Source organism: Nerophis lumbriciformis, linkage group LG15 (genome assembly GCF_033978685.3).
Source record: "Nerophis lumbriciformis linkage group LG15, RoL_Nlum_v2.1, whole genome shotgun sequence".
Classification (NCBI taxonomy): Eukaryota; Metazoa; Chordata; class Actinopteri; order Syngnathiformes; family Syngnathidae; genus Nerophis; species Nerophis lumbriciformis.
In genome coordinates, this window is record NC_084562.2 from 27622991 (window position 1) to 27638099 (window position 15109).

The following is a 15109-nucleotide window of genomic DNA, read 5'->3' on the forward strand; positions in this document are numbered from 1 at the left end:
AATTTTGATGATTTGAAGTGGCAACAAATGAAAATCCAAAATTCCGTGTGTCACAAAATTAGAATATTACTTAAGGCTAATACAAAAAAGGGATTTTTAGAAATGTTGGCCAACTGAAAAGTATGAAAATGAATAATATGAGCATGTACAATACTCAATACTTGGTTGGAGCTCCTTTTGCCTCAATTACTGCGTTAATGCGGCGTGGCATGGAGTCGATGAGTTTCTGGCACTGCTCAGGTGTTATGAGAGCCCAGGTTGCTCTGATAGTGGCCTTCAACTCTTCTGCGTTTTTGGGTCTGGCATTCTGCATCTTCCTTTTCACAATACCCCACAGATTTTCTATGGGGCTAAGGTCAGGGGAGTTGGCAGGCCAATTTAGAACAGAAATACCATGGTCCGTAAACCAGGCACGGGTAGATTTTGCGCTGTGTGCAGGCGCCAAGTCCTGTTGGAACTTGAAATCTCCATCTCCATAGAGCAGGTCAGCAGCAGGAAGCATGAAGTGCTCTAAAACTTGCTGGTAGACGGCTGCGTTGACCCTGGATCTCAGGAAACAAGAGTGGACCGACACCAGCAGATGACATGGCACCCCAAACCATCACCCAACCATGCAAATTTTGCATTTCCTTTGGAAATCGAGGTCCCAGAGTCTGGAGGAAGACAGGAGAGGCACAGGATCCACGTTGCCTGAAGTCTAGTGTAAAGTTTCCACCATCAGTGATGGTTTGGGGTGCCATGTCATCTGCTGGTGTCGGTCCACTCTGTTTCCTGAGATCCAGGGTCAACGCAGCCGTCTACCAGCAAGTTTTAGAGCACTTCATGCTTCCTGCTGCTGACCTGCTCTATGGAGATGGAGATTTCAAGTTCCAACAGGACTTGGCGCCTGCACACAGCGCAAAATCTACCCGTGCCTGGTTTACGGACCATGGTATTTCTGTTCTAAATTGGCCAGCCAACTCCCCTGACCTTAGCCCCATAGAAAATCTGTGGGGTATTGTGAAAAGGAAGATGCAGAATGCCAGACCCAAAAACGCAGAAGAGTTGAAGGCCACTATCAGAGCAACCTGGGCTCTCATAACACCTGAGCAGTGCCAGAAACTCATCGACTCCATGCCACGCCGCATTAACGCAGTAATTGAGGCAAAAGGAGCTCCAACCAAGTATTGAGTATTGTACATGCTCATATTTTTCATTTTCATACTTTTCAGTTGGCCAACATTTCTAAAAATCCCTTTTTTGTATTAGCCTTAAGTAATATTCTAATTTTGTGACACACGGAATTTTGGATTTTCATTTGTTGCCACTTCAAATCATCAAAATTAAATGAAATAAACATTTGAATGCATCAGTCTGTGTGCAATGAATAAATATAATGTACAAGTTACACCTTTTGAATGCAATTACTGAAATTAATCAAGTTTTTCAAAATATTCTAATTTACTGGCTTTTACCTGTATATACACCAAACTACAATATTATATACAGTATACACCAAACTACAATATTCTATATACACCAAACTACAATATTATATACAGTATACACCAAACTACAATATTCTATATACACCAAACTACAATATTTTGTACACACCAAACTAGTTTGAGAATAAACTCACCGGCTCAGAACTACTGCTCTCTGGCCTCAATGTCTGGACTGCCACATTGGTGAACTGGACATGATCTGAACATGCAGCCTTCTGATCTGGAGCATGTTTCACGCTGCTGGTCTCGTCATGCCTGAGGGCTCGGCGCCTTTACAACAGCCAGTCGCGGGTTCCGCCGTCTTTGCAGCAACAGTGAAACTCCCGGAGTTCTGGCAGCACAATCCTGAGCCCTGGTTCCAGGTTGTGGAAGCCCAGTTTCGATTACGGGGGATTACAGCAGATGAGACACGGTACTACCATGTTGTCGCGATTTTGGACACTCAAACGACGCAGAGAGTTATGGGCGTGCTGAGGGATCCTCCGGCGGCAGACAAGTACGGTGCGTCAAAGACTTTACTGTCGCGGCTGTATCAGCTGTCCGAAGCCGAGCAAGCTCACCGCCTCTTGTCTCTCAACGGCCTGGGAGACAGCAAGGCTACCGAGCCAATGGAGAATATTCTCGCATTGCTCGGCTCCGGGGATGCCATCCATCCATCCATCCATCTTCTTCCGCTTATCCGAGGTCGGGTCGCGGGGGCAGCAGCCTAAGCAGGGAAGCCCAGACTTCCCTCTCCCCAGCCACTTCGACCAGCTCTTCCTGTGGGACCCCGAGGCGTTCCCAGGCCAGCCGGGAGACATGGTCTTCCCAACGTGTCCTGGGTCTTCCCCGCGGCCTCCTACCGGTCGGACGTGCCCTAAACACCTCCCTAGGGAGGCGTTCGGGTGGCATCCTGACCAGATGCCCGAACCACCTCATCTGGCTCCTCTCGATGTGGAGGAGCAGCGGCTTTACTTTGAGCTCCTCCCGGATGGCAGAGCTTCTCACCCTATCTCTAAGGGAGAGCCCCGCCACCCGGCGGAGGAAACTTATTTCGGCCGCTTCTACCCGTGATCTTGTCCTTTCGGTCATAACCCAAAGCTCATGACCATAGGTGAGGATGGGAACGTAGATCGACCGGTAAATTGAGAGCTTTGCCTTCCGGCTCAGCTCCTTCTTCACCACAACGGATCGATACAGCGTCCGCATTACTGAAGACGCCGCACCAATCCGCCTGTCGATCTCACGATCCACTCTTCCCTCACTCGTGAACAAGACTCCGAGGTACTTGAACTCCTCCACTTGGGGCAAGATCTCCTCCCCAACCCGGAGATGGCACTCCACCCTTTTCCGGGCGAGAACCATGGACTCGGACTTGGAGGTGCTGATTCTCATCCCAGTCGCTTCACACTCGGCTGCGAACCGATCCAGGGAGAGCTGAAGATCCTGGCCAGATGAAGCCATCAGGACCACATCCTCTGCAAAAAGCAGAGACCTAATCCTGCAGCCACCAAACCAGATCCCCTCAACGCCTTGACTGCGTCTAGGAATTCTGTCCATAAAAGTTATGAACAGAATCGATTCTGCTCCGGGGTGCATCGTTCCTTTTTCTACAGTTGTTTCTCCGTCAACTACCGCCCCGGTACGCATGGCGCTCGCCAACCTGCCGTTAGTCACCACAAAAGATTACCGAGGTTTGGCTGAGGAGGCGGACAGGATTCTTCTAGCTGCTCGCCAGTTCAGCGTTCAAGCCCTGCTGCCTGCACCGACCTGGAATGAACCTGAGGAGCTTGATGCTAGCGCTATGGCTGCAGTGTCGGACCGTCGCTGCAGGGAGGCAGAGTTATGCTATTACCACCGCAAAGCACTGCGGGCCGCCTTGCGCTTTTCCGGGCCAGGGAAACGCGAGGGCTGGTGCTCAGTGGCAGCAGTGAGCACGGGCAGAGCAGATAAGCTGCTGTTTGTCACAGACGGCTTGTCAGGCCGCCGCTGGCTGGTGGACTCGGGCGCCCAGTTGAGTATCCTGCCTGCATCAGCTGTGGATGCACATGTGAGTGCCGCCAATGGAACCAACATCCGCACTTTCGGCACCAGGTCAGTGACCGTTTCATTTTCTGACCGCACGTTCACCTGGGACTTTGTTATTGCCTCTGTGGTCGTACCTATTCTGGGGGTAGATTTTTTGTGTGCAAATAGACTGTTGGTGGACGTCTCGAATGGCCGTTTAATTGACTCGGTTGCTTTCTCCACTATTCCACGCACACTGGGAGAGCCGAAGTCTGTGGCCCTCGCCAACATGCTCGCGGTGGGGGATGTATATCAACGGCTTTTTGCAGGGTTTCCAGAACTGACTGTACCGACGTTTTCGGCAGCGGTAGCAAAGCATGGGGTGGAGCACATAATCCCTACAGTGGGCCTGCCTGTTTTTGCCCGGGCACAGCGGCTTGACTCTGCTAAACTGGCCCTGGCACGGCAGGAATTTGCCACTATGGAGAGACTGGGGTTCCAACAGTCCTTGGGCTTTGCCTCTACATATGGTACCGAAGCCTGGGGGTTGTGGCGGCCTTGTGGTGACTTTTGCCGACTGAATAATGTCACCACGCCAGACCGTTACCCCCATCCCGCACATTCAGGACTTTTGTTCATGGCTGGCTGGGGTGTCTATTTTCTCAAAGGTAGATTTGGTGCGTGACTACCATCAGGTAACTATACATGAGTTGGACATACAGAAGACTGCCATAATAACTCTGTTTAAATTATTTGAGCTTTTGAGGATGCCATTTGGCCTGCAGGGAGCAGCACAGACTGTTCAGCGGCTCATGGACTCTGTTCTATGGGATTTACCATTTTTGTTCGTTTATTTGGACGATATTCTAGTGGCCAGTCGATCAGCCGGGGAACATTTAATACATTTACGGCTGCTGTTTAGCTGGTTGAACGAACATGGGCCGATTGTGAACCAGACCAAGTGCCAATTTGGAGTAACAGACATTGACTTTCTTGGCCACCAGGTGTCCTCGCAAGGTGCTGTTCCCCTGCCTACACGGGTGGAGGCAATTTCCAAGTTACCACGCCCACTAACTGTCAAGCTGCTTCAGGAGTTTCTCGGAAAGGTCAATTTTTATCTCATGCACCCCCTGTATGAGGCATTAAAGGGGAGGAAAGGTTCACAGGAGGTGAACTGGTCTCCTGACAAGCTGCAAACGTTTGAAGACAAGGTCTTCTCTGGCCAGCGCAACTTTGCTAGCACATACCTCCCCTACTGCTCCTTTGGCTCTACACCACTGATGCCTCAAATGTAGCCGTGGGCACGGTTTGCGAGCAGTGGGTGGCGGGGACATGGCAGCCCCTCGCCTTCTTCAGCAGGCAACTCAGGGCAGCTGAAAGGAAATACAGCACTTTTGACAGGGAGCTCCTGGTCTTGTTCCTGGCGACCCACCATTTCAGGTTCCTGTTGTAGAGTCGCGATTTCACAGCTTTTGTGGACCACACACCTCTGATTTTTGCAATGGCTAAAACTTCAGACCCCTGGTCTGCCCGCCAGCAACGGCAGCTTGCATCCATCTCAGAGTTCAGTACGAAAATTAGGCATGTGGCCGGAGAGCACAATGGAGTAGCGGACTGTCTTTCACGGGTGCTTGTCAGTGCTGGGTCTCCACTTTGCAGAGATGGCCGCGGATCAGAGCAAAGATCAAGGCAGTGTTTCCCACACATTCATTTATTTGTGGCGGCCCGCCACGAAAGATTTACGTCCGCCACAAATGGATTTTTCGGCTTTTGACTCGCTCGACCGCTCATAAAAGCAATGGGACTGTCTGTGAATGTTGCTTGTAGTTACAACTCCGGTGCAGTAGGTGGCGGTAACTCTGCCAATAGCACTTAATTCACCTGGTGGGCCAGAAGAAGAAGAAGAAGAAGAGTGACGGACGGACGGACGAAACGGGATCAAAATACGAGGGTAATATAGGTTCTAGGTAGATATGTTATAGCTGCATCGCTCGCGGCTCGTCATATATTTAACGTTAATCCGCTGCTTCATTAACACCGCTGCTGTTTGACTCGTGGGCCGGGGCAGACGCACGTAGTAACAGTCAGCTGTTTTCATACCGACGAGCTAACGTGTCCAGGTTATAACCCTGTTGTCATGAAACACACATGGACTGAAGCTAAATTGTCCACTGTCCACTGCAGCACGTGAATGCAATGAAAAGAATAAAATCTGAGCCAACCAGCTGTTAAAATGTTGTCCAGGTTAATGTTTTGGCCATTAAAGGCCCTTCATTTCAAGATTTCAACTGTGATCGGGCTTTAAACAGGTGGCTGACCTGTTCAGATGAGTGTAACTGCTACTGGTCAATTAATGTGAAATAGCATTTAATTTTACATGTATGCAATGCCATTTAAATGTAATTATAGATAATAATAATAATAATAAATACTGTGTAGTGTTGTAAATAGTCAACGGGAAGAATTTTAGTAAGATATAAGCCATGAGCACTACACAGCCAGAAAAAAACCTAGGCAGGACAAGTAAAAATATTGGGGCAAGTAGATTTGAGAAGTCGGGCAAGTAGAAAAAAACCTTAACGTTGAACCCTGCATGTGTTGAGCTGCTGCCGCTTAAGGTTAGACGGCACTGTACATAGAGCGATTCTGCTCGTTAGTAATAAATTCTAATGTTGGATGTTCACTCCTTCACACAGATGATGTATAGAAAAATATTTTCAACGGCCGAAAAGGGCTCGACTTGGAGAGAAGGTAGGCCTACAGTCCGGACCACAGGTGCGACCTGTTCAGCAGCAGGAGGAGGAGGAGGAGGAGGAGGAGGAGGTTGACTGACTGTGGCAGGACACCTCTGCCTCTGTTTCACTTCATGTTGCTGGTAAATAATATGGTTGTAGTAGTAGGCTAAAGTTAAATTATTTAGTATTCACTAATTAAAGGGGCAGAGCTTTAAGAGACATTTTAGCTTTTATATTTTATAAGATATATTTTTTGTAAGAACCACAATTAATAAATATATTTCAGTGAATCACTAATTGTTCAAATCTGTATATAAATATGTACATAAAATGTTGTAATTATATTCCAACTCCGCGTTCTTCTTGGTCATCGCCGCTGCCGCCGCCGCCACCCCCTGCCTCCCGACCACACCACCACAAATAGATGCCTGTCCTGTGGGAAACACTGCAAGGGGCAAGGGGCTGTGTAGCGTGGCACTAATTGTTCTCATCACCAGATTGGGGATTGGTGGATAGGTGGGATGTGACCAGTTATAAGGGGACACACTTCCAGGAAAAAGGTGTTGTTGTTGTGGAAAGAAGAAGAATTTATTTATTTGAAAATAAACTCACCAGCTCAGAATTACTGCCTCATTGTTTCGACTGCCACACTACAATATTTTATACACACCAAACTACAGTATTTTATACAAACCAAACTACAATATTTGATATACACCAAATGTCAATATTTTATAATCACCAAACAAAAATATTTCATAAACAACAAACTACAATATTTTATACACACCAAACTACAATATTTTATACACACCAAAACTACTATATTAAATGGTAATATCGCAGACAATCAGCCTCATTTAATCGTAGCTGCCAAAATGGTGATGACGATTCAAATGTGATTCATTGTGCAGCCCTACTAAAAGTACCGTATTTTCCGCACTATAAGGCGCACCTAAAAACCACAAATGTTCTCAAAAGCTGACAGTGCGCCTTATAACCCGGTGCGCTTTATATATGGATAAATATTAAGATTCATTTTCATAAAGTTTCGGTCTCGCAACTTCGGTAAACAGCCGCCATCTTTTTTCCCCGTAGAAGAAGCGCGCGGTGCATGCTGGGATATGTGACGTTTCATTTCCATTTGTGTGTTTATGTAAAGACCCCAAAATGGCTCCTATTAAGTGTGTTGTCTGTCTAATTATAAATAATGCAGACGAGGCGTGTTAACTGAGTTCTCAACATTTACTCACAGCGTGCTCATAACCACATTCTAACTGCCAGCATACAACAACGCTTCTCAGGGGTACCGCGCATGCTCGTCACTATCGTTGCATGCTGGGTAGTGTAGTTGTTATATTTGCTAGCTCATAACATCACATTAAGAGACACGCTTACGCGCTTAATTCAATACTCGCCGTCATTCCGGGTGGGTTGACAAAAGACCTCCAGCCGCTAGATATTGGTGTCAACAGGGCATTCGAAGCTAGACTGCTAACTGCGTGGGAACAGTGGATGACAGAAGGCGAACACACGTGACGTTCACCAAGACAGGGAGGCAGGGAGACAACGCCAGACGACATTTTGGATCCCACATTCGCCCAACTTTTCAATTCGGACACGAAGGAGAATAATTCGAGGGATTTATGAATGAAGAATAACTTCAGAAAGTGAGCGTTATGTTTATTTTGTGTGTTGTGACATTAACGTTCGAGCAACATTATGTTGGTATTGCTCTGCACTATTTTGAATTTTACTATGTTTGTGATTGCACATTTGCGTACATTTTGGGAGTGAACAGAGTTGTTAGAACGCTGGTTTTTAATATATTATTAAAGTTTGACTGACCTATCTGACTGTTTTTTTGACATTCCTTTAGCGCAGTTAGATGCGGCTTATAACACGGGGCGGCTTATAGGTGGACAAAGTTTTGAAATATGCCGTTCATTGAAGGCGCGGCTTATAACCCAGGGCGCCTTATGGTGCGGAAAATACGGTACACATGTAGCCGATAAACACACATTGTTCAAACAAAACTAAAAGTACACATGTAGCAGATAAACACAAATTGTTCAAACAAAACTAAAAGTACACATGTAGCAGATAAACACAAATTGTTCAAACTAAACTAAAAGTACCGTATTTTCCGCACTATTAGCCGCACCTAAAAACCACAAATTTACTCAAAAGCTGACAGTGCGGCTTATAACCCGGTGCGCTTTATATATGGATTAATATTAAGATTCATTTTCATAAAGTTTCGGTCTCGCAACTACGGTAAACAGCCGCCATCTTTTTTCCCCGTAGAAGAGGAAGCGCTTCTTCTTCTACGCAAGCAACCGCCAAGGTAAGCACCCGCCCCCATAGAACAGGAAGCGCTTCTTCTTCTACTGTAAGCAACCACCCGCCCCCGTAGAAGAAGAAGAAGCGCACGGATATTACGTTTCATTTCCTTTGTGTGTTTACATCTGTAAAGACCACAAAATGGCTCCTACTAAGCGACAGGTTTCCGGTTCATGAAAAGACGCAATCTCTCCATCCGCACACGGACTACTATTTCACAGCAACTGCCTAAAGACTTTCAAGAAAAGCTGGCTACTTTCCGTGCATATTGTAAAAACAAGATAGCTGAAAAAAAGATCCGGCCAGAGAACATTATCAACATGGACGAGGTTCCACTGACTTTTGATATTCCTGTGAACCGCACTGTGGATACAACGGGAGCACGTACGGTGAATATTCGCACCACAGGGAATGAGAAGTCATCCTTCACTGTGGTTCTAGCTTGCCATGCTAATGGCCAGAAACTTCCACCCATGGTGATATTCAAAAGGAAGACCTTGCCAAAAGAGACCTTTCCAGCCGGCGTCATCATAAAAGCTAACTCGAAGGGATGGATGGATGAAGAAAAGATGAGCGAGTGGTTAAGGGAAGTTTACGCGAAGAGGCCGGGTGGCTTTTTTCACGCAGCTCCGTCCATGTTGATATACGACTCCATGCGCGCCCACATCACGCTGGTTTTAATATATTATTAAAGTTTGACTGACCTATCTGACTGTTTTTTTGACATTCCTTTAGCGCAGTTAGATGCGGCTTATAACACGGGGCGGCTTATAGGTGGACAAAGTTTTGAAATATGCCGTTCATTGAAGGCGCGGCTTATAACCCAGGGCGGCTTATGGTGCGGAAAATACGGTACACATGTAGCAGATAAACACACATTGTTCAAACAAAACTAAAAGTACACATGTAGCCGATAAACACACATTGTCCAAACAAAACTAAAAGTACACATGTAGCAGATAAACACAAATTGTTCAAACTAAACTAAAAGTACACATGTAGCAGATAAACACACATTGTTCAAACAAAACTAAAAGTACACATGTAGCCGATAAACACACATTGTCCAAACAAAACTAAAAGTACACATGTAGCAGATAAACACAAATTGTTCAAACTAAACTAAAAGTACACATGTAGCACATAAACACAAATTGTTCAAACTAAACTAAAAGTACACATGTAGCAGATAAACACACATTGTTCAAACTAAACTAAAACTACACATGTAGCAGATAAACACACATTGTTCAAACAAAACTAAAAGTACACATGTAGCAGATAAACACACATTGTTCAAACAAAACTAAAAGTACACATGTAGCAGATAAACACACATTGTTCAAACAAAACTAAAAGTACACATGTAGCAGATAAACACACAATGTCCAAACTAAACTAAAAGTACACATGTAGCAGATAAACACACATTGTTCAAACAAAACTAAAAGTACATATGTAGCACATAAACACAAATTGTTCAAACTAAACTAAAAGTACACATGTAGCAGATAAACACACATTGTTCAAACAAAACTAAAAGTACACATGTAGCCGATAAACACACATTGTCCAAACTAAACTAAAAGTACACATGTAGCAGATAAACACACATTGTTCAAACTAAACTAAAAGTACACATGTAGCAGATAAACACACATTGTCCAAACAAAACTAAAAGTACACATGTAGCAGATAAACACACATTGTTCAAACAAAACTAAAAGTACACATGTAGCAGATAAACACACATTGTTCAAACAAAACTAAAAGTACACATGTAGCAGATAAACACACATTGGTCAAACAAAACCCAAACTGAAGCAATTTGTTGCAAAATTCAGTCATTTCCCTTGCATTAGTTGGCGCTACGTGGGCGCTTTTGACGGCGCTACTAATTGGCAACAAGCAAAACAGCTGTGTGCGTGTCCACGTATCTACATACCTCCATATTGCACTTTATGTGTAGTTTTGAAGTCTAAATACCTCCATATTGTACTTTATGTGTAGTTTTGAAGTCTAAATACCTCCATATTGTACTTTATGTGTAGTTTTGAAGTCTAAATACCTCCATATTTTACTTTATGTGTAGTTTTGAAGTCTAAATACCTCCATATTGTACTTTATGTGCAGTTTTGAAGTCTAAATACCTCCATATTAAGTTAAAGTACCAATGATTGTCACACTTGTACTTTATGTGTAGGTTTGAAGTCTAAATACCTCCATTTTGTACTTTATGTGTAGTTTGGAAGTCTAAATACCGTCATATTGTACTTTATGTGGGGTTTTGAAGTCTAAATACCTCCATATTATACTTTGTGTGGTTTTGAAGTCTAAATACCTTCATATTGTACTTTATGTGTGGTTTTGAAGTCTAAATACCTCCATATTGTACTTTGTGTAGTTTTGAAGTCTAAATACCTCCATATTGTACTTTATGTGTAGTTTTGAAGTCTAAATACCTCCATAATGTACTTTGTGTGGTTTTGAAGTCTAAATACCTCCATATTGTACTTTATGTGTAGGTTTGAAGTCTAAATACCTCCATTTTGTACTTTATGTGTAGTTTGGAAGTCTAAATACCTTCATATTGTACTTTATGTGTGGTTTTGAAGTCTAAATACCTCCATATTGTACTTTGTGTGGTTTTGAAGTCTAAATACCTCCATATTGTACTTTGTGTAGTTTTGAAGTCTAAATACCTCCATATTGTACTTAGTGTAGTTTTGAAGTCTAAATACCTCCATATTGTACTTTGTGTAGTTTTGAAGTCTAAATACCTCCATATTGTACTTTATGTGTAGTTTTGAAGTCTAAATACCTCCATATTGTACTTTGTGTGGTTTTTAAGTCTAAATACCTCCATATTGTACTTCATGTGTAGTTTTGAAGTCTAAATACCTCCATATTGTACTTTGTGTAGTTTTGAAGTCTAAATACCTCCATATTGTACTTTATGTGTGGTTTTGAAGTCTAAATACCTCCACATTGTACTTTAAGTGTAGTTTTGAAGTGTACATACCTCCACAATGTACTTTATGTGTGGTTTTGAAGTCTAAATACCTCCATATTGTACTTTGTGTAGTTTTGAAGTCTAAATACCTCCATATTGTACTTTGTGTAGTTTTGAAGTCTAAATACCTCCACATTGTACTTTTTTTGAAGTGTACATACCTGCACATTGTACTTTGTGTACTTTAAGTGTAGTTTTGAAGTGTACATACCTCCACATTGTACTTTATGTGTAGTTTTGAAGTGTACATACCTGCACATTGTACTTTATGTGTACTTTAAGTGTAGTTTTGAAGTGTACATACCTGCACATTGTACTTTATGTGTACTTTAAGTGTAGTTTTGAAGTGTACATACCTCCACATTGTACTTTATGTGTAGTTTTGAAGTGTACATACCTGCACATTGTACTTTATGTGTACTTTAAGTGTAGTTTTGAAGTGTACATACCTCCACATTGTACTTTATGTGTAGTTTTGAAGTCTAAATACCTCCATAGTGTGATTAATGTGTAGTTTTGGGACTTGTGCAGATCCCAAATACACAACATCAGGTAAGGAAAGTAGGTCCTTTAAGATCCCGTCATCAAGTAGAAAAAGAAAAGTAGAGGAGGAGATCCAGAATGCTCTTTCCTTCTCTGACTGTCTTGTTGGAAATGTGAGACAAGAAGCAGAGCTGGAACTCCCTTGACTCCATGTAATGAGCTGATCGTGTGTGTGTGTGTGTGTGTGTGTGTGTGTGTGTGTGTGTGTGTGTGTGTGTGTGTGTGTGTGTGTGTGTGTGTGTGTGTGTGTGAGACTCACTCAGGTCATTGTTCTTGGTGATGGCAGAAGCAGCTCTGGAGCGTGGTCCCTGCTTGGTGAAGTGGTAGCCAAACTTCACGATGCTGTTGTTCTCCTCCAACATTTTGGCTATCTCCATCTCCACATTGGTGCCCAGCTGCTGCCTCTGGACCACAGACATGTCATTCAGTCCAGGACTTGTCACATACAGTATGTACAGGAACACACTTTTTCATCATCATGTGTCCAAGCTTGGCATCAAGAGGTCTCCACATCAGGCTGGCGCTAAATTCAATTGGTAAAGTCTCCCAAGTTCACATTCAGTTCCATGACTATGAATTCAGGTTGCAAACAGGAAGTAGAATTGCAATACATCCGTCTGTTACTATGGTTATAACTTCTTGATCTATTTACTTTTGTTTCACCAAGATGGCATCGCATGACTTTTTTGCCTTTTGGATCAGGGCCTCTAGGGACTGCACAACAACGGGAGGCACTTTTGGGACTTCTGCACTACTTTTTGGATCAGCCGGGGGGGAGCCTTTTGGCTGTGGCCATGTTTGCACCAGAGACCCGCTACTGGCTCTCTGCCACACCAGAGTACAAGTGGAGAGACCGCAGGACAAGCGGAGGAAGAAACGAGCTGCAAAGGATGGAGGAGCTTCACAGAGTTGAATGTGTTGGACACTTGGGTCTCCTGAGACAGACTCCAGCTGTGTGGAGTGGACAGTGACCAAGAGCTAGTGTGAAGCTTAAGACTGTTCCTGTCTCTGGCCGTGCTGGCCCAGCCCACTAGTGGTAGACCATGTTCATACCCTTGATGTTCCATGGCCTCTAACCCTACTTCCCCCCAAACATGTTTACTCCTAGCCTAAAATCCTCATCCCCGTCCCAACAACTTGGGGCTGCAGAAGAGACCGTAGCCCTAAATGGCCCAAGGGTCCTTGACATCTCCAGGGATGGCTCAAGACTAAAATGGAGAAGCTGGGATGATAGTAATGGTGATACAATTCACTCCTGGCATGGCATCGCTCCTTCAGCAACTCATTTCACTCTGAAAAGTCTGCCCTGACCCAATACACCAATGACTGGTCCTCAGCCTGCATTATCAGTGATCCTTGGTCTAAGCCCACAGCAACCCCAGTAACCACGACACCTCCATCGTCTCAATCCATCCATCCATCCATCCATCCATCTTCTTCCGCTTATCCGAGGTCGGGTCGCGGGGGCAGCAGCTTAAGCAGGGAAGCCCAGACTTCCCTCTCCCCAGCCACTTCATCCAGCTCCTCCCGGGGGCCAGCCGGGAGAGATAGTCTTCCCAGCGTGTCCTGGGTCTTCCCCGTGGCCTCCTACCGGTCGGACGTGCCCGAAACACCTTCCTAGGGAGGCGTTCGGGTGGCATCCTGACCAGATGCCCAAACCACTTCATCTGGCTCCTCTCGATGTGGAGGAGCAGCGGCTTTACTTTGAGCTCCCCCCGAATGACAGAGCTTCTCACCCTATCTCTAAGGGAGATCCCCGCCACTTGGCGGAGGAAACTCATTTCGGCCGCTTGTACCCGTGATCTTGTCCTTTCGGTCATGACCCAAAGCTCATGACCATAGGTGAGGATGGGAACTTAGATAGACCGGTAAATCGAGAGCTTTGCCTTCCGGCTCAGCTCCTTCTTCACCACAACGGATCGATACAGCGTCCGCATTACTGAAGACGCCGCACCGATCCGCCTGTCGATCTCACGATCCACTCTTCCCTCACTCGTGAACAAGACTCTGAGGTACTTGAACTCCTCCACTTGGGGCAGGGTCTCCTCCCCAACCCGAAGATGGCATTCCACCCTTTTCCGGGCGAGAACCATGGACTCGGACTTGGAGGTGCTGATTTTCATCCCAGTCGCTTCACACTCGGCTGCGAACCGATCCAGCGAGAGCTGGAGATCCTGGCCAGATGAAGCCATCAGGACCACATCATCTGCAAAAAGCAGAGACCTAATCCTGTAGCCACCAAACCAGATCCCCTCAACACCTTGACTGCGCCTAGAAATTCTGTCCATAAAAGTTATGAACAGAATCGGTGACAAAGGGCAGCCTTGGCGGAGTCCAACCCTCACTGGAAACGTGTTTGACTTACTGCCGGCAATGCGGACCAAGCTCTGACACTGATCATACAGGGAGCGGACCGCCAAAATCAGACAGTCCGATACCCCATACTCTCTGAGCACTCTCCACAGGACTTCCCGAGGGACACGGTCGAATGCCTTCTCCAAGTCCACAAAACACATGTAGACTGGTTGGGCAAACTCCCATGCACCCTCAAGGACCCTGCCGAGAGTATAGAGCTGGTCCACAGTTCCACGACCAGGACGAAAACCACACTGTTCCTCCTGAATCCGAGGTTCGACTATCCGGCGTAGCCTCCTCTCCAGTACACCTGAATAGACCTTACCGGGAAGGCTGAGGAGTGTGATCCCACGATAGTTAGAACACACCCTCCGGTTCCCCTTCTTAAAGAGAGGAACCACCACCCCGGTCTGCCAATCCAGAGGTACCGCCCCCGATGTCCACGCGATGCTGCAGAGTCTTGTCAACCAAGACAGCCCCACAGCATCCAGAGCCTTAAGGAACTCCGGGCGGATCTCATCCACCCCCGGGGCCTTGCCACCGAGGAGCTTTTTAACTACCTCGGCAACCTCAGCCCCAGAAATAGAAGAGCCCACCACAGACTCCCCAGGCGCTGCTTCCTCATAGGAAAACGTGTTGGTGGGATT

At 45.5% G+C, this 15109-nt stretch overlaps 1 protein-coding gene across 1 annotated transcript in view; it reads right to left on the reverse strand.

The window, feature by feature from the left end:
• The window catches only part of tmod2 (tropomodulin 2), a 60817-nt gene that overhangs the window by 2267 nt on the left and 43441 nt on the right, over positions 1-15109 (reverse strand). Inside the window, exon 9 of the mRNA XM_061974680.2 lies at positions 12367-12511. Coding sequence (XP_061830664.1) covers positions 12367-12511 — 145 coding nt within the window. The remainder of the gene's footprint in view (positions 1-12366; positions 12512-15109) is intronic.